Source organism: Vipera berus, assembly GCF_964194415.1.
Source record: "Vipera berus genome assembly, chromosome: 1".
NCBI classification, from domain to species: domain Eukaryota; kingdom Metazoa; phylum Chordata; class Lepidosauria; order Squamata; family Viperidae; genus Vipera; species Vipera berus.
In genome coordinates, this window is record NC_138202.1 from 200,261,923 (window position 1) to 200,286,696 (window position 24,774).

The 24,774-nt window shown below is 39.4% G+C and overlaps 1 protein-coding gene across 2 annotated transcripts in view; it reads right to left on the reverse strand.

The window, feature by feature from the left end:
- Positions 1–24,774, reverse strand: part of MACROD2 (mono-ADP ribosylhydrolase 2) — a 1,175,381-nt gene that overhangs the window by 106,468 nt on the left and 1,044,139 nt on the right. For both annotated transcript variants that reach the window (XM_081314693.1, XM_081314692.1), the window contains exon 10: positions 13,619–13,702. In XM_081314693.1, coding sequence (XP_081170819.1) covers positions 13,619–13,702 — 84 coding nt within the window. The remainder of the gene's footprint in view (positions 1–13,618; positions 13,703–24,774) is intronic.

The window sequence follows — 24,774 nt, forward strand, 5'->3', positions numbered from 1 at the left end:
GATGAAAGCTGATTTGTCCAAATGCCAAACTTCCAGGAATTGCTTAGGATTCATCTAGAATGCTCACAGTTTTTACAATGGAAACTATGGTTTAGTCCAGGGGTCAGCAACCTGAAACAGTGAAAGAGCCACTCGGAACCGGTTCCCTCACAAAAGGAAAAATTGGGAGCCGCAAAAAAATGTGTGCACATGCGCATACATGCGCGCAGGCGCAGAACAGGGTTTGACTGAAGAGTGGAGCCAAGGCGAGATATGCACCTACCCTGCATATTTTAATTGATTGGTTGAACTTTTTTAGTCCCACTTTTTTTTTGGGACTGCACATGGCAGAGGACTGGGAGCCGCGGCTGAAAGAGCCGCATGCGGCTCCGGAGCCATGGGTTGCAGACCTGTGGTTTAGTCTGTCCATGATTTGTGAAATTTTCATCATGACTTCTGATTGCTAGTTGGGGTTCATGGATGTACTCTGCTCATCTTCTGCTTGTCTGTCCCACATAATGGCTGATGCAGCCTTTATGTTGCAAATGACTCCTGCTTTTCTTCTTAGGTTGTTGGGTCTTTTAGTAATCTCGCAGCTATAACAGGAGACAGTTTCAGCATTTATTACTTCACTGGAACAGCTCTCCAGAGAATGTTTTGCCACATCACTTTCCAATCTCATTATAACCACAAAAAGCCAAAAATGTTAGCTGTGTGCTATTTGGCTTTTTGTTTTTGTTTTCATTTATTGCCTAGCTTTAAGAAATGCTGGAATGTTTCATGACTCTGTCAGCTGTAGACGTTATGCCCTTCTGTGCAAAACAGTCTATAGAAAGAAGGCAGAACACTTACTATAGTACATTCATATAACTCTTGTGTATGTCTTTATAAAAGTGCATATACAATCAGTGGCTAGGATGCTTTATTAAGAAAGTCTTGGTTGAGAAAAGAACTTGTGGTTAACCCAAAAAAGACCCAGCAGGAGCTCCTCCATAACGGAAAAGAAGAAAATAATAAATGAAGCAACGTAGTCATTCCATACATTGCAGGAATAGTGGAAAAGCTCAGGAGGATCTTCAGCCAACACAACAAATGTGCATAGTTCAAATCCAAGCACACACTAAGGCAGAGGTTTGTCCACCCCAAGGATAAAACACCCAGACACAAACTGAGCAACGTGGTATATGCAGTACAAGGCAGTGAACCATATGCAGATCTGTACATTGGGGCAACAAAACAATCCCTTCATAAATGCATGGCACAACATAGGAGAACAAAGCCATCAAGACAAGATTCGACAGTCCATCTGCATTTAAAAGACAAAGGCCACTCTTTTGAAGTCCACATTTTGGAGAGAGAGGACCGTTGGTTTGAAAGAGGGGTCAAAGAGGCCATCTATGTCAAAACTGAACAGCCTTCTCTCAACAGAGGGGGAGGGATACGACATCAGCCATTTCCAGTCTACCACACAGTCCTTTCAGCAATTCCAAGAAGGCACTACTCAGGTGACCCTGATGGCACAGATAAACCTCTAGGTAGCCTCAGTGACTCTCTAAAAGAATGTAAATGTCCAGCTGTCTGCAAGGAGCATAAATCCTTCCATTCCCCACCATCCAGTCTTGGATGAGAAACCAAATGTCTTCAAAGAAAAACAAGAAAGTCCAGTTGCCTCGTGAAACAGCATCTTTGGGTTCCATAAACTTAACCAAGATCTAAGCCATTTTGTTCAGCACTTGGTTGCCTATCCTTGGTGCACTACAGGAGGCAAACTAGCTACACCAGGTAACTAGCAGCACTTGGGTTGTTAGCTCTTCTGGGTTCCTTTGCCAGTCTCACCTTGCCTCGCCTTGTGTTGTGCTGCCTCAGGTCTGGCCAGATCCAGATCCAGATCCAGCACCAGCTTCTGCTCTCTGCACACATGAATGCAGCTAGTTTTTCCCCCACTGAAGTAGTACCCATTTATCTGCTTGCAATATCGCATGCTTTCAAACTGCTGAGTGGGCAGGAGCCAGGGAGTGTGCAGTGTCTTGTGGAGCCAGGCTCAAGCTCCTAGAGTGGAGTCCATTTCTGGCCTGGCAGTTCCAACGTCATTAAACCGGCTGTGCCACTGTGTCCTTCTAAAAACCTGTTCCATGTTTTGGATCTCTCCAGAAATGGAGTAGGCAGCATGATGCTTGCAGAACCAACATACTCTTAGATATCTTCTTTGGGGTCCATCAAGCTTTGCTCCACTTGATTTTTCTGTTTTAATTTTTAATTTCATTTTTAAATTCTCTAAATAACAACAAGAAGAAATTGGACAAAACTCAAATCGGAGTACTATTGCAGTAGATTTATACGCTGGAAAACTCACCCAGGCACAGTAAATAGTATCCTGGAAAGCTATTTCACCTTTCATGTGATTTATGAATACAGGTAGTCCTCAACATATGACCACAATTGAATCCAAAAATTTATGTTGCTGTTAAGTGAGGCTTGCCTAATTTTAAGACTTTTCTTGCCACATTTGTTAAGTGAATCACTGCGGTTGTTAAATTAGTAACTTGGTTGTTAAGTGAATCTGGTTTCTCCATTGACTTTGCTTGTCAGAAGGTCGCAAAAGGGGATCACATGACCCCGGGACACTTCAACTGCCATCAATGTGAGTCAGTTGTCAAGCATACAAGTGTAAATCACGTGACCATGGGGATATTGCAATGGTCATAAGTGTGAAAAATGGTTGTAAGTCACTTTTTCAGTGCCATTGTTAACTTTGAACTGTCACCAAGTGAACCATTGTAAGTTGAGGACTACCTTGATGTATGTCAATGTATGATAAACCTTTTGTGTGGGTACTATGTTCTCAAAATTTTAGAGGTGCCCTTGGCCCCAAGACCGGGGGGGGGGGAATCAGCAAAAAAATCCATTTCTCCCATTTAGCCACAAACTGTCAATGCTGTTAACCTTGGATGCTCCTGCTCTGACATCTGATGAAAATGCAGCCATTTTCTCTTCTCCTTTAACATGCTTTTCTTACTTTTAGAATTCAGGTGCAGCGGGGGAGGGGTGGGGCTTGGGATGTAAGCTCACCTAGCCATAATAATAATGCTGCTGTGGGAACTCAAGGATGAGCTGATAACGTTTCGCGGGCTGAGGAGAAAGCCCTCACTTGAAGCTAATTGGGGAATGTGTTTAATGACAGTTTATTGGGGGTGGCAATTGTACTTTGTTACTTTGTATCTGGGGGAAGGGAATTTAGTTTTTGGGTTCAACTATGTAGTGTTGATACTTTGTTTCCCGAATAAAATGTTCTTTAAGGAAGAATTTTGCCTCAGAGTTCTTTTGATGGGTTTCGTCTATCAGAACCATGACATAAACTATACTGGATCTCAATTTCTTTTGGAAGAAACAAAAACCCCAGCCTCTTAATTATATAAGAAGTCCTCTGGCTAAAGGCACTTGTCTTTAAAAAGCATCTTTTTATCTTCCTAAAAGCTAAAAATAGAAATCTTCCACCTGTGAGACACTGTCATACTGGGTTTAAAGAATTATTATTATTATTATTATTATTATTATTATTATTATTATTATTATTATTATTATTATTATTATTATTATTATTATTATTATTATTATTATTATGAAATTTATTATCATTGTTATGGAGATATATATGCATGATATGCCATGAAGGGAACAGAATTATCAAAATTTGGATTTCTTGGGGAGGGGGGGTTGCTGGGTTTGTTTCCAGTAATATTTGTGAGAGAGAAAAGGAGGGAGGAAGAGAAAAGGAAAATATACTTAAATGCCTATCTTCAGCATCCCCGCCTGCTGCACTGATTATACCATTGTTCACACCAAGGTTGTGGAAGCTATTTTTGAGATTAACACGGTGCTGCTTGTAATTGGAAGACAGTTCTTTTTATGTGTCTCAGATTAGTAAAACCCTGCTGTTTGCACACAGTTTTTCCAGTTCGTGTATGGAATGGCAAAGAGAGGCGGAGGTCAGTAAAAGATGAAATTAAAATTAAGTCTGGTGAAAAGTCATCATCATCATCATCACAAACAGCATGGCAATCCAAGTGTAGACAATATAATTTAAAGCAGTGGCTGTGTTAAAATTTCATAAAGCATGTCTATCACTGGCAAATCTCTGTACAGCACAATTATGGAGCTTGTGGGGTTATGGGTTATTCAGGTAATGGATAGAAATATGTGATGAATTCCTTGATAGATATGTATCCTGGAGGTACCTCAGGTTGTCACTTTACATGAGTGTCTTCTGACAACATTCTATTAGTCACTTTGGAAAACTGTAACTGTGCTCCTTATTTTATTTCTACAAAAGAGGAAGGGGGGGATGTTAAAGCTAAAATTCTTCATATTGCATGTGTCTCATGCCTCACAGATGTGTGGATCTATCCATGCAAATGCATTTATATAGATATCCCTTTTAAAGCTCATTCATATTAGAAACATGCATTCAAACAAAACACTTCCTTCTTACTCCTCCCTCCCTCCCTCCCTCTCTTTGCTGCAGAGACAGCACTAAATCTTCTATGCTAACTTTAATCCAGATGATATATTCTTTTCCATTGATTGTCTTTGTGGTTTAATATTGATTCCTGTGTCTTCTGGCCTTGGACGTCATGAAATGGATATTAAATACTCCAATAAATAAATGTTAATAGCATAGAATCAGCTTAATTGTACATAGTGTCTAAACACAGAGAACCGATTGAGATAACGCTGCCCTGCTAATTATATTTGCAGCTGAGACGATGCCTAACAGATCCTTTCTCTGAGCAGGACCAAACCAAACAGGTGATGTGCTGTCTGAGTCTGCTATGAGTTTCTCCTCCACCATATTAACAAGTGCAAGAGTCCTCCATTCAGCGGGAAAGGGAAGATGGTGGTACAATTTAGAATTCTGAGGCCTGTTAAAAGTGCTCTGACTTTAGATGACAGGAGATCTAATAATTTACTAGAGTTCTATTTTGTCTTCCCACATGCTATTCCTTACTACCCTGGTTTACCTTTATAACTTTCAAAATTTCTTTCTGAACAAGGCAGTTATGTGGGAGGGGGAGATACAGTGATGGGATTCAGCCAGTTCGCACCAGTTCGGCAGAACCGGTGGCTAATTTTTTGTTGCCCAGGCCCAGAATGGACTTCTAGAAGCGGCATCCACACAGAGAACCGGTTGTTCACATATTTGAATTTTACCACTGGGGAGACAGTTACACGCCATTTTAAAAAAAATGTTCTAAAAATACAAATGAGTACATGTGGTGAGAACAGAGGGACTCTCTGCAATGAAGTTATACTGAACACTTGCACTTTGCTTTCCCATCTGCTAATTTCATTATTTGATTTTTTTTTTAAATTGTAAAATATCAGCTGGGACAGAAAGTCCAGTGGATACCTCCAATTGTAACCACAAGCACATTGGCAGCCATGAATACCACATCTTATTTTAGATCAGCTGAAGGTGGGAGTCAAAATATTTTTTAAAACCTTTGCTTTTGTTTACCTGATGTGTATAATAACCTATACATGGTTAAAATGTTTAAGCTATGTTTTCTAAAAGCATGATGCAGATCTCTCAAAAAGTCATGAAACAGTGCTGATGGTGGGGACATTACCGGTAATTTCCTTACCTCAGTGGAGAGTTAAGCATGGTTCTTGAATAAAATACCTGTCTTGTTCACAACATTCTTCAGAAGAAGGCAGAATGTCTTAGCTGTCTTTAATTTATTGCTAGCCAATTGAGAAGACCTTGTAGATAAAAAGTAAGAAGCAGAACAACTGTGTCACGCTTAATATTAAGGGAAAATAAAACTGGGTCTAATGAGACCCTTACCTTAGACTTAAAAACTGCAGGTTTTAATAAACAGTGGGTAAGGATTACTCCCCTGAGGCAGGAGAAACTAATGGGCAAAGAACTGTAAGAGAGGCAGAAGTTCCTACTGATGTTAAAACAATACCACTTGGAAAAAATTTGAAAAATCAATTAAAGAACCCAATGCGGGTAAATGAAGTTTAAACAAAATATACAAATGAAGAAGGATCTACATTAGAAGGGGAATAGGGACAGTTTACTAAAGAACAAGACTTAGAGGCACACTGGATTTATACCAATCATGCCAGGAAAATTAAGTTCAGAATGAGATATGACAGATGAAGGATGTTAATTTTTCTTTTTGCAGTTGTGTTAAAAAAACAACACAAAAGAAACAGACTTATCAGGAACTCATTGAAAATTGCAAACACACCCCCTTCCACGCAAAAAAAACAAAAACAAACGAAAACCAGATAACACAGAAAAAGCTGATATTTCAGCTCAGTCTTCTCTGAGAAGAGGAGAAGCATTCCATTTCTCAGTTTTGAAGCATAGGCTGAAAGAGCCTACTCACCTTGAATGAATTGACATCTTCAAGGCCAGACATACAGTAGTGGCCAAAATTGTGGAAACCTTTTGGGAAAAGTGTATTTTTGAGGTTATAACACCATTTATACACTAATAACACCACTTTTTTGGGGAGTAGTACCATAAAATAATATATCAATGGAAAGATAATTTAATCAAGAATGTAATGCAACAAAGTTTGTTCAATTATCTGTACTGTATTCTATGAAAAGCTATAGCCAAATAACCAGAAAAAGGAAGCACAACTTGCTTAAGGTTGATCTCAGAGAGCCAATCAGGTGTTATCTTGTTTTATTTATTTATTTATTTATTTATTTATTTATTTATTTATTTATTTATTTATTTATTTATTTATTTATTTATTTATTTATTTATGGGACTTATATGCCACCCTATCTCCCGAAGGACTCATTGGCAATGAGCCAATCAGATCACAGTAGGATTCAGTTATTGATGTCATGTATTGAAGTTGAGAGGAGGACATTTGTCAGTGTGTTATGTGATTGCTATCAAGTTGGTTGTTTTTTTTTTGTTCTTTTATTTATTGAGCTTGTAAAATGTAATAAAATTAAAGTAATGGTGCAAAGAGTTGATTGGTTGCCCAGAAAGTGATGTGAAATAGTAATATTAAGTGAACAAGGCTACAGTTATAAAGAAATTAGAAGAAAAATTGGTGGAAACTTAACCAAAGGTGGCATTTCTACTCTACACTTTTTCCAAAAGTTTTCCACAATTTTGGCCACTACTGTATAGCATCCTAAAGTAGGGAATAGCATGCCGATGGGCTAACAAAAGCTGTATTCATAATCTTTGGAACATCCTGGATGAAGTACCAGAAGACTGGAGGAAGCAAATGTCCTTATTTTCAAAAACATAGAAAGAAGGCTCCAGAAAACTATAGATCAGCCAGTCTGACACTGTTAACTGGGAAGACTTTAGAACAAGCCATAAAGCAAATAATTTGCAAGGATAATATAGTGATTACTATAATCAGCACAGATTTGTCAAGAACAAATCTTGGCAACTATTTTTTCCCCAGTTTTAGATCAGGTAAGTTCCTTAGTAAATTCTGTGAATACAATGCACAACTCATATAACATGATTTCATCAAAGTATCTCATGACTCTCCAATTAGCAAGCTAAAGTATAACTTAGATGGCACATCTAGAAAGAGAGATGAATTGTTGGCATGAAGCCATTCATGGAAAGTACTCATCAATGATTCCTTACTGAAGGTTTAATCTTCAGATTAATACATTTCAACATTTGCATTAATGACACAGAAGACGAGATGGAGAAATGCTTATCACATCTGCAGATGACACAAACTGGATAGGAGACCTAATTCTCTGGAAGACAGAACATTTAAAATGATCTTAGAATGTTAGGGAAGTGGCCTGGAAAAAACAGAATGAGATTTAATACAGACAAATGTGAAGTTCTTCATTGAGGAAAAAATAAGTAAACCTAGGGATACAGGGCAGGTAATACTTGGCTGTAGATAATATGTGCAAAAAGGATCTTGAAGTTCTAAACGCTTCACTACTTAAGTATGAATCAGGAGTGTGATGTGGCTGGTAAAAAGGCAAGTGAATTTTTTTTTGGGGGGGGGGCTACAACAACAGCACGTGAGTTTCAATGTCATAGGAAGACAATTCCACTATATGTCTGCAATGGTCAGACCCCACTTCAAATACTGTGCCCAGTTCTGCACAACATGCTTTAAAAAGGATTTGGATAAAATAAAACAGGCTGAGAGAAAGGTAATGGGGCTATACAAGAGATTAGGTCCCACAAGAGAGATTAAAGGCAAAAGTTAGCCTTAGAACAGGGGTAGGCAACCTTGGATCTTTTATGACTTATGGACTTCAATACCCAGAATTCCTGAGCCAGCCATGCTGACTCAGGAATTCTGGGAGTTGAAGTCCACAAGTCATAAAAGAGCCAAGGTTGCCTACCCCTGCCTTAGAAAAACTCATTGAGAATATGAGAACATGATGTTCCACAGAAGATTAACTTAACCCTGACTTTGCCCTTCCCAGGATCTATGCTTGGAATAATAACTTCAGACTTGAAAAGCTGAAAGACATTTAAATGTCCTTCAGTGACTAAGGCCAGATGTGAATGGTTGCTATAAGTATTCCTTGGTCTATGTCAGGGGTAGGCAACCTCGGCTCTTTTATGACTCATGGACTTCAATACCCAGAATTCCTGAGCCAGGTATGCTGACTCAGGAATTCTGGGAGTTGAAGTCCACAAGTCATAAAAGAGCCAAGGTTGCCTACCCCTGCCTTAGAAAAACTCATTGAGAATATGAGAACATGATGTTCCACAGAGGATCAAGACTTATATTCTAGCATTCCAAACTTCAGAACACAGAATAAAGTTAGAAAGTAAGGAGGATTCTAAAGTGAATGTTGTAAAAGACTCCCAACAGTACAAGCGCTTTCATATGATAATGTAATCAATTATCTATAGCAGGGGTCTCCAAAGTTGGCAACTTTAAGACTTGTGGACTTCAACTCCCAGAATTCTCCAGCCATCACATGCTGGCTGGGGAATTCTGGGAGTTGAAGTCCACAAATCTTAAAGTTGCCAAGTTTGGAGACCCCTGATCTATAGTGCTGATTAGCTCACCTTTGTATGTATTTAAGCAAAGGCTAAATAGCCATAGGTCTGACACGTCTGCACTGAGCACAGCTTTGGACATAAAGCTTTCATGATTCTGTGCTTCCCTGAATTATTTCGCAATCATAATACGATTTTTAGCAATTCTATGTGATAATATTCAATGCAGTTTCAAGAGAAGAAAGGCAAATTTGGAACCTGGTTATAGTGTTTTAAGATAAATGGATACTGTCAAAAGAGAAAATAAAATATTAAAGTCTAAACAGGCTGTAGAAAATGAATTCCTGTAAGTATATTTTTGCATTAAAAAGGGAATGCTTTGTGGCCACATTTGTTTCTTGGCACTTCCCAAGGGGCTCTTTCTGTGGTATTTTATCTTCATTTAAACTGTCCTTTTCAAGATATCTATAAAATTTACTTTATTGAAGAGAAAGGATTTGACTGAACGCTTTAAAAAAATATAAAAGGGAAAGGGAAAATAATGAGAAAAATCTAGTTTGGGGAAATTTTCCTCCCACAATTTTGATGAAGATATTTTGCATAGGTGCTGTTTAAGTACACTAGTAAATGTGTATTTACCGTACGTTTAATCCCCTCTGGGCATATTCTTTTAACATCTGTTCCTGATCATTGCAAGTTGTGTATATTTTGGGTTACAATAAGGATATTGGGAACAATAGTTTTATATTGTATTTTATTCCTGTTAGCCACCTAAAGTCACTTTGGTACAAAGGGTGGCCATATGGAGGAATGGATGGATGGATGCATAGATGGACGGACAGCTTGGCGACTAGATATAGTTTTAAAAAGGCAAAAGTTCACTAAGATGTCTTATTTCCCCAGATATTTGTAACAGAGGAGAAACCACCCCCCCAGAAGCATTTATCTCCATACAAACAATAGAAATAATTGCAACATAAATGTCCATTGCTTTTTCAAACTTTGTACAGATGTTGAGTAAAGTTGCTTGAAACGATAGACTGAAACTGGCTCTCTATGAGAGCAGTGAAAACAACCTTCTGTCAGTATGTTTACATCTCTTTCTTCCTCGATAATATTTCACAAATTTCATATTGAATATACGGTAAATGCTAAAGGGCAAAGAAGTCAATTCATGGCTAAGCATGTTAAAGGTGATTGGCTGATTTCTGTTTTCAGTATTGATTAAAGTAACCAATCCATTACTTCTATTCTCTAACAACATGATACATACAAACAGGGTATCTATCTAATGGGCTAAAGATACTGCAGTTAAATCATATGTTTTGGATAGCATGCGCCAAGCAAAATGCATGTGTGGTATTCCATGGTGTCTTGTTCATTAAAGACAGATAAACAGCTCCAAATATATTGAACTCTGAAGGCCTCCTTAACCTACAATCCTCTAAGATCATAGGCTACAGATTTCATCATTTCATTCAGTAAGCATGGCTCATGGCCACATTATCAGTGATTGTACTCCTTGCATCATTAAGATAAGAAGGTTGGGGGAGATTGCCAGTCACAAATTCTACCAAGCTGTTTATGAAAAATAAAATGTCTTTCATTTAATGTAATGTATGACATTGCTTTAATGCAGACATGTCAAACACAAGGCCTGGGGGCCGGATCCAGCCCACGAAGTGGTTTCATGTGGCCCGCGAAGCCATCCTGGAAACAGCGAGGGAACGGCCCCCACTGCCTTGGCCCTGGCCCAGAGACCCTCCTTCTTCCAGAGACCCTCAGATCTGTCCCACTCCTGCCCAGGCCCCCACAGGCACCCTTGATGCGAACGATGTAGAGCTGGCCACGCCCACCCAGTAGGCCATACACACTCTAGCCACGCCCACCCAGTAGGCCACGCCCACCCTGGCCATACCCACCCGGCCCCCTGAGGGCAACCGCAATGCTGATGCGGCCCTCAATGAAATTGCGTTTGACACCCCTGCTTTAATGCAAGATCCCTAGTATTACAATACTTAATACATCTCACTTAAACTTAAGGAAATGGCCCAGTACTCTACAAAATGAGAATGAGTGGTGGTAATCATAGTTATTTAAATGAGTAATTGTGCAGATTGTCAAATGTAGATATATAAAAAAACTACTGAAATTTCAACAAATAAATCCCCAGTCTTAAATAATAGAGGCTCACATTTTAAACATATCGACATTTCTCTGTCTTATAAAACAAGTGCAAGCATGGCACACTCCAACATAAGAACATTTCTCCAAAATCACCTTTCCTCAGAAATAACTTTTGAAAGCAAACACTCTTTGTCAACTTTAATAAGCCTCAGTAGAAGAATATACAGGAAATTTTATTTTCTGGTTTTACTATGAATTTTATTTGACTAGAAGCCTGTGCAGCTCTAACCAAGAACTTAAGAAATGCTTAAAGATTCAGTATAACAATATCTAGAAGGCACAGCTCAATGGACTTTGCCAAATTTTATATTAAGCAATTCAATTTTTGGATAACAGTGCTCGCATTCAAATGTAACACCTAACTATAATTTTATTGTGGTTACTAGATTCACATATAACACCAAAGCATAATCTCACTCCCTCCTGCCTCTTTCCCTCTCAATTGATTGGCAGGATTCATGTCTGCTAATGCCCCGATTTGACATTTAACAGAATAATAGAGTTGGAAGGGAACTTGGAGATCTTCTAGTCCAGGGGTCGGCAACCTAAAAAAGGAAAAGAGCCACTGGGAACCGGTTCCATCACAAATTAAAAAAAGTGGGAGCCGCGTGTGTGTGGCCAGGCACGCGCATGCGCAAAAAAACATTTTGCGCATCCGCAAAACGGTTTTTTGCGCATGCGCAGACGCGCGCGGTTGCCATTTTTTTTAAGTGAGAGGGAACCGGTTCCCGGTTGCCTGACGGCGACGGCCCGTCTGCAAAGCTGCCGCTTTCGGCAGCTTTGCAGACGGGCCGCGGCAGTTTCCTCAAAGAGCGGCGCCGCTGCCCCTTCGCGCGGAGGTTCGCGCGCACCTCTCCAAAGGTTTGGGGAGGTGCGCGCGCACCTCTCCAAACGGGCGGTGCCACTCTCCATTTGGAGAGGTGCGCGCGCACCACTGCCCGTTCAAAGAGGTGCGCGTGCACCAGGCAGCTGGGAGTCGCAGGAGATGGCTCAAAGAGCCGCATGTGGCTCCGGAGCTGCGGGTTGCCGACCCGTGTTCTAGTCCAACCCCCTACTCAAACAGGAGACCCTACACCAGTGATGGCAAACCTTTTAGAGACTGAGTGCCCAAACTGCAACCCAAAACCCACTTATGTATTGTTGGGTGTCGGGTGAGTGTGGCCCATTGGGTGGGTATGGCCAATTGGATAGGTGTGGCCACGGTGGTAATGGCAGACTGGGTGGGACTAAAAAGTTCAATTAATCAATTCCAACTTTGCGAGATCTTTTTTTTTCCCCACTAGAAGTTGAAATTGATTGATTGATTGAAACATTGTTTTTTTCTTTTTTTGCCCACGGCAGGAGAGGCCTAAAGCGAAAAGGGTTTATAAAACCCACCTGAGGGCCTAGGACTGGAGCAAGGACGCGTGTGCCCACAGAGAAGGCTCTGCGTGCCACCTGTGGCACGTGTGCCATAGGTTCACCACCATGGCCCTACACCATTTCAGACAAATGGTTGTCCAATCACTTCTTAAAAACTTCCAGTGTTGGAGCACCTACAGCTTCTGAAGGCAACCTGTTCCACAGATTAATTGCTCTCACTATCAGGAAATTTCTCCTTAGTTCTAGGTTGCTTCTCTCCTTGACTAGTTTCCATCTGTTGCTTCTTGTCCTGCCTTCAGGTGCTTTGGGGAATAGCTTGATTCCCTCTTCTCTGTAGCAACCCCTGAGATATTGGAACACTGCTCTCATGTCACCCCTCGTCCTTCTCTTCATTAAACTAGATATCCACAATTCTTGCATATCCTACTTCATATATAGTGGGAACTACAATCAACAATAAATTGTTTGAAAACAAATTTGGGTTGATATTGGCTTTTTCAGTAGCTAATGTGATATTTTCTTAAGCAATTGTTCTTAGCTTGCATATTATACCAGTCAGGAATCTTCTGGTCAGTTTCTGATTTTTGCCTCTTCTGGTCATATGGATGAAAAGGTGAGATGACTTAGCATGGAATGTTTTCTGTTTATGCATGCAGTACTAATCCATGCAACACGCAAATGCACCCAACACCATTCTTACTAAAGATTCACTAGAGCCATCACCAAAAATAATCCTATTTTGAAATTGTGGTATGTTTTGCATAACTGGCTATTTTCTATGTCCTACAATTGAACCCATACATTTGGTTTTCAAAGCTACTTCATTCCAAAGAATACTTTAACATTTGTGAACATTTTTCATACTAGAAAATATTGTATTTCACCATTACACAACCAGGGGGCAACATTATAGGTAGGAAGGTTAGAAAATATCTTACTTTGCTTGCAAGGCCAGGGCCCAGCTGCACCTGAGCTTGTAAATATGAGCACTCTAGGAATAACGTCTAATAGGCTGACGAATATATAATTGAATAATGAAGGAGATCTTACCATCCAGATTTAAAAAAAAAAAGCAGATGAGCGATTGTTGAGGGGTTGATTCCTACTTACCCTCATTATCCTCCTCCAGATTCTCAGACAGTTTGGCTTTGCATTTCACGGGCGAAGGAGAGCGACTTTTCTTCTCAGCTCCTTCTGCAAGTGCAAAAAAGGTCAGAAAGAGATGTTCATTCTCAAAGGCTGAGATTATAATGCTTGAAGTTGGATGATGATGAACATTATTACAATTACGAAACAGGAATGTGTAAGGTATTGGAAAAATAAATTGACTGCACCTCCATTTTGCTCTGGGAGAAAAATCACTATACTTTTAAGCTTTGTGAAGATTGATTTTTGCCTCCTGTGCTATTATCGCAGCTAGGAAGAGCCCTAGGCTGGTCCAGAATGTCATATTTCAAAAGTTATTAAACTGCACATATCAATAATTATATTCTCTCTTACTTTTAATCTAGGTTATGCCTGTGCCATTGGATTATTACATACAGTTTACAGTAATTACTTTATAAACTATGGACTTTATTTGCACTGTGAAACAGATTCTATTTTAAATGTATAATAGTACTGTCTGAATGCAGTTTCAAAAACTTCAGCAGATTATAGATGAGGGACAGTGACCTCAGTCTGTTCAGGACAGAGAGCAGGAATATACAGCCAGTTTATGGGCTATAGCCTAACTATACCTGATTTTTTTTGTAAAATATTGATAAAAGAAAAAAACTATTTTCCCAACTGATAGTGAGAAATCAATAATCTTGGACAGATTTATAACTCATCAGAATTGAGTTATGTCAAACTCTGCAGGACACTAGAATAAAAGTGAAAATAATAAATATACTGCATACATATTACAATAGATTAATGAACAATTAATTAATGCTCACCTGACTCTGATAGTACAAAATCTAGATAGATAGATAGATAGATAGATAGATAGATAGATAGATAGATAGATAGATAGATAGATAGATAGTTAGATAGATAGATAGATAGATAGATAGATAGATAGATAGATAGATAGATAGATAGATAGATAGATAGATATAGACCAGACATGTCAAACACAAGGTCCAGGGGCCGGATCCGGCCCACAAAGTGGTTTCATGTGGCCCGCGAAGCCATCCTGGAAACAGTGAGGGAACGGCCCCCACTGCCTTGGCCCTGGCCCAGAGACCCTCCTTCTGCCAGAGACCCTCAGATCTGTCCCACTCCTGCCTAGGCCCCCATAGGCACCCTTGATGTGAACGATGTAGAGCTGACCACGCCCACCCAGTAGGCCATACGCACTCTAGCCACGCCCACCCACTAGGCCACGCCCACCCTGGCCATGCCCACCCGGCCCCCTGAGGGCAACCGCAATGCTGATGCGGCCCTCAATGAAATTGAGTTTGACACCCCTGATATAGACAGACAGACAGACAGACAGAGATGATTATAGCAAACTTAAAAAATGATGATTAAGATGCATGTTCTACAGTAGAAAAATGAAGCATATATTATCCCTGTTACTTAAGATGTAGATAATATAAAGTGGGCAAGGGACGCGGTGGCTCAGTGGGTTAGGACGCTGAGCTTGTTGATCAGAAGGTCGGCAGTTTGGCGGGTCGAATCCCGAGTGCCGCGTAGCAGAGTGAGCGCCTGTTACTCGTCCCAGCTTCTGCCAACCTAGCAGTTTGAAAGCACGTAAAAATGCAAGTAGAAAAATAGGGACCACTACAGTGGGAAGGTAACAGCGTTCCGTGCGCCTTTGGCGTCCAGTCATGCCGGCCACATGACCACGGAGACGTCCTCGGACAAGCGCTGGCTCTTCGGCTTTGAAACGGAGATGAGCACCGGCCCCTAGAGTTGGAAACGACTAGCACGCATGTGCGGGGGAACCTTTACCTTTACTTTAATATAAAGTGATATCATGCTAGAGAATGCAATGCAATGTATTGTAACCCCAATTGACTGTGGTAAGATTAATGTTCAAATAAATATACATAGGATTCCACAGTGAGAAATAATGTTTGGATTAAGAGAAAACAAAAAACAGTTAAGAGAGATGGAGATGGAGAGAGATGGAGAGAGCTGAAGAGAGATGGAGAGACAGAGAAAGAGAATACAGGTAGAAGAGAACCGTTTCATAGTTAACAAATCTACAGGTCTCTGCAAAATACTGATCTTATTAATACTGTAGATAACAAAAGAAATGATAGAATATATGGACTCATCCTAGCAGGCTGCAAGTTGTTTCAAAAATTAAAAATCTATCCAGTATAGTTATATATTTTCATGTATAATATCAACAGATGCTTCCCAAACTTTTGACTTCAATACAGAGTGCACTTCATAGGTAAACAAATTAAAGTAATCAAATTAAGGGAACTTTAACTTCAGAGTAATTATTATTAGGACTGAGCTGTAAAATGTATTATTTATGATGGGAATGGGAAACTCATTTATCACTAACTCCAGTTAGTGAAATTAAAAGAGGCCCTATTTGGAGTGGCATTGTCACCTATCTTGCCACAATAGGTGCTTATTTTATGTATTTTGGGCATCATTACTGTTATAAAACTGGAAGTGACCTAGATCTCTTAAGAGTCTTTGACTCAGCTTGGTCCTCACATTAAGCAGTCAGAAACTTGGCATCTCCTCTCTTTGCTGGTTTATTTTTTTTAGGAAATGGTCTTTACTCTTGAATCTACCTTCCCTATGAAATTTGACCAGAAGACTGGGCCACCTCAAAGAGGATGAAGCCAAAAAAGCCATAGTGGTAATGATGACCACCGGAGGCTATGGCTTCACTGATATGTCCTTTGATTGTTCACGTTTAGATTATTCCAGTACTTTTCTGGCAGCTGTTCCAGTTCCTCCTTCCTTCCCTTTTCTGCACCTTCAACGTTATTCCCAACTTTTGCTGACATGCATACAAAGGAGTACAATTCAAAAGGCTTTACTCGGATTGAGCACCAGCAGCGGCAATGGACAAGGCATGCGTGCAGATGCACACACAGCTCAAGCAGTCCTGAATTCCTTGGCAAATTTACAGGTAAATTCCTAATAAGCAAAGTTCAAAGCATCAGGCAGAAGTCTTGCCAGGGTAGAGTAGTAGCACCATTGTTAGATCACCAGCGGGTCTGGGTCTAAAAGAACAGTTTCCATGAATAGCATGTCTGGTAATTGGAGCAGATGTTCCCAATGAGGGATTGCTTGCTAGCAACGGCTCTGAAACAGGGCCTCTATATCAGATGCAAGAAATCACCAGCAGGAACATTTTTGCCTTGCCAGGAGCTATGCAGACCTTTGCTCAGCCCTAAGTGCCTTAGGAATGAAAGGTTCAGACCCCTGTATCAGATCACTCAGCTTCTGCTGTCTCCAGCTGCTCCTCAGGCACTGCACTCACACCAGTCTTGCCAAACTCCAATGTAGACACAGGGTTCTCTGAAGTGGCCTCCTCTTTGTGGGTTCCTCAGAGTGAGAGCTGGCCCTGAATCAGAGCTCATTTCAGACTATCAGTGTTCAGTGTTCAGAGCCCTCCAACCACCCTCTAGTATCCGCTCTTGTTTCTTCTTACAGTCCTGAGGGTTCCTTTCCCTCCTCTGAACAGGGTCTTCTCTCAATCCTCAGGCTGTCAGAGACTTCTTCCTGCACTTTGGAATTGGCTCTTTCCTTCCATTGCCCTCTCTGAAAATCTGACTAGTGCTTTTTCTTATTCGACGAGCGGGTTAACGTGGGGCCTGATTGTTTGACTAGTGGTTAATGAAGGGCCCGATGAGCTGTGGGCCCAGGATATTATACCATCCTTTCATTACAGTGGATATTGTTTATGCTTACTCTATATAATTCATTATAGATTTTTATTTTATTTTATTTTTTTATTTTAATCCCATTTATATCCTGCCCTTCTCCAAAGACTCAGGGCGGCTTACAATCTAAGAAGCACAAATCAATGTGCTTAGCAATAGCCTTCATTCTATGTATATGCCTGCTTATTAGGGCTTTCGCCCCCCCAAGCGGCATTATTACAAAGTCAGCTTATTACCCCCAACAATCCGGGTCCTCATTTTACCTACCTCAGAAGGATGGAAGGCTGAGTCAACCTTGAGCCTGGTGGGATGCGAACCTGCACTAATTGCAGGCAGCTGGTGTTAATATTAATATTAATTAACATATGCATTAATTATACAGATGTGTGTGCATCTATAACATATGCACGATTTCAGTGTTGTACGACGTTCCTTTAAAATTGAGATCCGAAAGTTGGTTTTATGGATTGGTTGTTAAACTAATTTAGCTGGATGGAAATTTGTAGCAGTTGTTCTTTGTTCTTTATCTGTATTGTGCCTTGAGTAATAATTAATAATAACTCGGTATCCTATAACTTTTCAAAAATATATCAAACATAGATTTTGTAGTTTTGTGTAGGTTTGATGTAACACTTCATTTCAATAATGTGGAACAGGACATTCACACACATACACACACACACACACACACACACGTAGTAAAATGGCAAATGTTCTTCCTCATTTATGTTGCAGTTTCTGGAAAAATACTCCTGATTTTTATTTATAACTGGGTCAAGGTAGAGCTTTTTCTGAACAAAGTCTTTAATACTCATATTGCTGTAAATTAAAGATATAAAAGTTTGCTCAGACCATTTAAAGAAATTCAGGGCAGATTAATACTGAAGTGTCACAATGATCTAAATATGTAACTGTGCATTTTTACAGCAAGTCAGTATGAGGTTACAGTCTGAGACATACTGCACTTTCTTGAGAACATATCCAAAGGACTTGTTTTTGAATACATATGCATAATATTGCACTGCAATATGAAATTAGCTGCTGTATCATTATTTATTTTAAAATAGTCAGACAAAAAGGCAAAAACTCTGCACATCCAGTTTCTGTCATGCACCATTAAATCACATCATGTGTAGAGTAGAGAAAATCTTACAAGGTGCATTATGCACAAAATCTTACTATTCTAACAACGCAGCATGACATAAACAGACAGAATACCCTTTAGATACCGAATTATTAAAGCCAGTAGGTTAGTTTTAACTAAATCTGCCTGTTGGTTCAAGCCAGATCAGCAAGATTGCATGAAAAATGATACAATCAAAGAGTATCACAATATATGTTTACAGCAGTTAGAAAACAAACGGAATGTCAACAGAATAAAAATTGAGTGTAATTCTGATCCATTTAATTCAGTGGGAAATGTGTCATAAATGTCCACAAAACTGGAGCTTTCTTCAAGATTTATAATAATTGACTTTACTATACATAAATAATGAAAATAACATGTGGCTATTATTTTACAATACTTTCCTCTTCATCCAACTAATTTTAACAACTTTCTAAACTCGGTGGCTGCTCTCGCAAATGGTTTTATGATGATCGTAAATGTCCTGCTGTTCATTTTAGAAAAGAAAATCTGGATGTTCAGCCATGTAGGTATAGTTTATGAAAGTAGTAAGATACGTGTCTTCCTGGGAGGCACAGAAAAGTAAAACAGAAGGCATTTATCACAATGCCTGTATCTGTTAATTCCACCTTAGTTTTCTTTCCTAACTATTTCAAGAGCTTCACAAAAATCTAACAAAGATATTTTCTTCTTCTCATCTTACTTACTTACTGACTTCAAACAACTCTTGAGTTCTTTCCTAAGTGGGAATCTGCAATTTCTTCATAGCATCACAGATGTCTTTAAATTGGAACACTGCCATCTATTTGAAAGGTAGTTGCTTGAAAAATGAGCTAGAAATATGTACTTCTGGAAGACCATCTTTAGAGGCTATTAGGGAAGGATGAGTAGGGACTGCAGGAGAGCCAAGATAATAATTCACAAAGATGGACTACAACTACAGCTTCCATCTGCTAATGTCACAACCCACAAATGAAATTAACTGGAAGTGCATAAAGGATAGGAAGTGGTTAATTGCAGTCACAACCTTAACTGTTACTTCCTTGTCCCTTCAAAGACTAAGCAGAGAAGGTGTTCTTCCAAACTGAAGAACAGGGTGGCATTCAGTACGGAACTCCTCCATGCTGAATTACAGAGTTATACGATAGGCATATTAGCTTTGGCAGTGCTGTGATTAATGGAGAATCAAATTTTCCCAAATCCCATTTCAAAATACTCTATACAAATTCATCATTTCTCAGAAAAGAGATATTACGGTACACTAATTATGTTGCTGTATTTTTATACTGAGTTCGATCCATCTTCTTACCCACTGATGAGAACATTCTCTGAGTGGACCTGGATACAGAACACCCTCATTGAGGCATACAGCAAAGGTGGGGAAGCAACCTTTGTTAGTTTTCACTCTGTCCCCCAGTTCTCAGTGCCAACTCCTTCCCTTCTTCCCTCCCTCCCTCCCTATGCTTGATTGGACCTATCAACTTTACAGGAGAGGAATATTGTATACCAGTATTTCTCAGTCCTTCCACCATCCAGATATATGAAATTCAAGTCCCAGAAGACCCCCAGCAAGCATAGGGTTGTTGTTTCTTTGCTAAAGATTCTAGAAATTGAAGTCTACACAGCTGAAAGTTCTCAAAGATAGGAAAAACTCCTCTATAGTCATTAATTATGGATGTTAGGCATGTAGTTAAAAATCTGTCCTGATCTGTTTGAAGGTTAATGGATTTCTCTTTTTTTTAAGGTTTCAGTAGTTTTGACTTAATTAAAATAATACTAATTTGAATATAGTAATGCTAAGGTGAATAACACATAGGGATATTTGCTCTAGACTGGTAATAATTGCTGTAATATTGGGAGCATTTATAGGGATATGTCCTTCATGTGCATGCACTGGAATCAATGCATCTGCTTCAGAACAGGGAACGACAAAGAACTGCAGATGACTGTTGAAAAGTAGCATTGTTATCTGGCACATAATTTGATTTAAGAAGGATTTGAAGTTGGGTTTTGAAGGGCTATTTGGATGCGGACACATGCATCTTTGAATAGCTAAAGAAAGAAAAGTCCACTATGCCTGCCAAAAATATTCCATCTACTATGGAAACTCCCAATTTACCTTTAATTTGAGATTAATTTAATCTGAGATTAAACCAAGTACTCTCACCAGTCCAACACAATGAGACAGGATCACGGAAGCAAGACTTCGGTGAGGTGTCTTTCATGCTAACCTGGAGTAAATTCAGAACCTTGGAAATTGTAAGAGTTTCAATTCCCAGTTTCATTTACAGTGAGTTATTTAGGGTGAAGTTTCTTTGAATGATTGGAAACATTTCTTCCAAGTTGCTCACTACCTTGCCCAATGCTATGTTTGAGATAAGCTATCAACTGAGTTGCCTAGTACATCTCAATTGTTTATGTCAACTTTTTAATCCAAGGCTTTCTCATTCTCTAAACAGTCCCTCACAAAATTACCCATACGGTGACCTAGCACTGCCTTGACTCTTCCATGTGCCCTAGAGGAGGCAGGGAGAGGGTGAGGCACAAAGAGAGAAACAGAGGGAGGGGAACCCCTCTTCCAGTTGTCAAAGCAGTCCTGGATACCATCACCAGGAGGTATAATACACAGGAGTTCAGTCCCCTCCTTACAGTGCTTCCTGTTTAGATGCTCAGGTGCTCATTTAACCTCTTACCAAAGTTCATTCTTAAAAGATTGTCAACCCCTTTCCAACAGGTGCTTTATGTCTAGTGGCTCCAGCTTAGAGAGTGTCTGATGTCACTGTGAGAGATGACATGCCTGTGGCAAGGCCTTGACCCTTGGCTAATAGAAGGAGAACAGATGCAGAGCCAAACATTCCAGTCTAATGGGTTCATTTGGCATGGACTTGTAGCCTAGCCTAATTGGAAGTAGTGGGATTTCAAAGGCCAAAAGAGCAGTGGAAATATGAGCGTCTTCTGTTTACATGCTGAAATGGTTAAACTCTTTCCTTTTAAATTTGTAACCTGAACTGTAAGCCAAAAGCAGGTCCCTGTTCCTCATCTGCAGAATTTACTTAGCATGTGATTTGATTTATCTACTGTATACATTTCATATATGCAGAGAAGTTCATAAGAGATGCGATCAGGATAAAGGCTTTTCCTGGATTTTTGAAAGAAAAATATCAGTAGGAGTGCAAAGATAAATATTCAATTTAGGCAATTTTTTTGTAAACAGTCACACACACACCTACACCCATATTTTTGTAGGTGGACCTAGCCAGCAGCCAGTATTCATAAAAAGAAAAAAAGAAGCCTGAATCTGCCTTTGAAACCATGTAGATAAAAATCTATTGATAGAAGTAAACATAAAGCCATTATTTACTTCTATTTTCTGCAGTTGTATGTGTCAGTAACGTGAAGGATGGTGAGCATAACATAAATAGCATTATTTATGGAAGTTATAAATGATACATTTACTTATTAGTATAAAGTAAGACTAACCATAAAGGTCTCTACACCTTTTTCATGACACCATTATTGTCATGGAAAAGCAACAAATTGCTGGTTGTTTCATTTATTTTTTATTTTATTTTTGATGTCAGAAGGGGTAGGATGGACTTTAATGGCAAGGACCTTCAGGATATCATTCATTCAGCTATGTGTTAAATACCTGTAGCTCTGTTTTTATGGCAAAACAATGAAACAGATTAGCAACAACAACAACATCAAAGAGCACCAATAAAACAGCCTTGTCCAATATGAAAAACAAAATATATTTTGCATTCTCTCTGAGGAGCCAATGGAGAAAAACCATCCCAGATTTCAGAAGTGGCAGAACCTTGGGATCACTGAGGCAAAGTGCCAATTTCTTTTTGAGATTTTCCGCATCTGGCCATCATGAGGGCATTATACCTAGTCTAGGCCACTATTGTTCATCCTTTGCAAGAGATATGGACTTCAGCTTCCAGATTACATTTGTTGCCTGTTTTAAGGTCTCATTGGAGCTCAGAAGTCAAAGATTTTCTTCTGGCTGAAGTAAATAGAGACCATCCAATTGTTTTATGCTACTTGGTTATGAAATATTTCTTTAAAAGTTAGAGAAAGCCTTCAGAGTATGACCCCTTAAATTCTTTTAACCCCTTTACCAATAAAGACCATGGACACTATCTATATAAGATGTTATGTGTCTACAGTATATACTGTATATTTTCTTCCTAGAGACTAATCAAGGCATGTATGTATATGTGTTGCCAAGTATGTGTGGTATGACAACATGCATGTTTATGTGTTACATTCCCATTGGGGTGGTGGGTAGATATGTGTTGCTTCTGTATGTGAGAAATTCTAATCAGATGAGTGTATATATGCATTTCTTCTGTATATGTGTGTAGGTCAGTGTTTATCATAGTAAGTTGACACACACACACACACACACACATCTGCACTGTGTTCCCAGAGCTAATCAGAGTGTGTGCAGGCCTGCTTCCTGTTTATGTGCAATGTGCATGTATTTATAGCCTGCCTTTATTATATTTACAAACAACTGAAGGCAGTAAACATATTCAGCATACCTTCCTCCTCCTATTTTCCCTACAACAGTAATCCTGTGAGGTAAGCATATGTATATGGGATATATACTGTAAATCAAGCTAAACTGATTTACCTGTTTGTAGTTTATTTGTTATAGAGGCTTATAAACTGCTTCACACACAACTTTAAGTGACATATATTCCCTATCAGTAACAAAGATTAAAAGAGAAAACAACAGCAATCAACAATATTGTTAATGTGTGCGTCTCTCTGTGTGCATGTGTACATGTGTGCCACTGGCCACGAGGGGGCTGCATGTGCTCCATTTTGAATCATATGACCAGAATAGGGGAGGGAAGCCATTGGCAGCAATCTACATTGTTACCCAACTGTCCTTTTATACAGATCCATTGAGGAGATTTCCCCCACAAACCCCAGTTGAACTGGGCCAATTCTGAACCTGAATTTGCCCCTTCCATTCCATTCTCCTCCTGCACCCAATTTGGTCCTGCTCTGTTCAGGTTTTGGAGTTATTCTGCTAACACAGAATAGAAAGACCCTTTCTTTACACAATTTCTTTGCACTATTCCATTGGACTGGAAAGAATGAAAAGGAGATCCCACAAGATGTTTACAAGAAAAGCCAACCCTCATTTAATATGTAACATTATGGGCATATTCCCTGAGCAATTTTGATGTAATGTTTGGCACTTGTACAGTGGCACTCTTTATAAAAAATGAAAAATTATAGTAAAATGAGTTCCCAGTGACAGCTTCTTAAGGATCCACATTTTTGCACATTCTTCTTACGTATCCTCGCATGGCTATACACTGAAAAGTAACTCATTCCAGTTATAACTTTCCCATAATTCTGCTCAGAGAGTTACATTAAAAAGTCATTGTGTGAACAGAGTCATGCTCTGGTTTTCATCTATTCTTTCCATTTCCAGGGGCAGGAGCAGCAGGGGGTAGGGGTGGGGAATCTCCGGAGAAATCAGCTGTGCTGAAAAAGCAAGGATTTTTTTTTTTTTAAAAAAAAATACATGTCTTTGAAAACCTGGAGCTTGTAAACAAACCATACTATCTTGAGAAAAGGCTAAAAATTTGTTAATATGGTTATATGTCTAAATATGCCTGACATGCTCTTAAGCAAGAGGTGAAAAATTAGATTTAGTAGAAATATGTTTGGATGGATGGATGGATGGACGGACGGACAGACAGACATTTTGGCCAGCTGAATGGGTAGAGAGCTTCCAAATGGGAACAAAGCAGAGAGTCCTAGGCAATCCTGTTTACCCTTACCTCCATAAGCTGGAAATATGAAGGAGAGATATACAAATAGGTGACTTGAATTCAAATAAAGCAATGTTCAAAATCACACAGAACCTTCTCCTGATATTCAGATAAATCTGGTGTAGCTTCTCTTTAACCTTCCAGTTGAATGCGTGGAAGTCAAAGGCAGAAAGGTCAATGGATATTCCATTCCCTTTGGGGTTTGATCCTTCTTTGGAATGAGTTAAATGCTTACACACACACAAACACACACACACACACACACACACACACTCATTCATTCATTTCAGCATTTCCCTGATTATCCTAATTTAGCTAAAGCAGTTGAGAGGGGTAATTGAAAATGTATAAAATTTTTGAAAGCAATACTGATGAATAGGCTAAAATCCTATACAAGTGGAGCACAAATTATTCTCTTTCCCTCCCCCCTCCTGCTCCCAAGATGAACAAATGTAAGTCCGATGTCTCTGGAATGGGAATGCTCACTTTAAT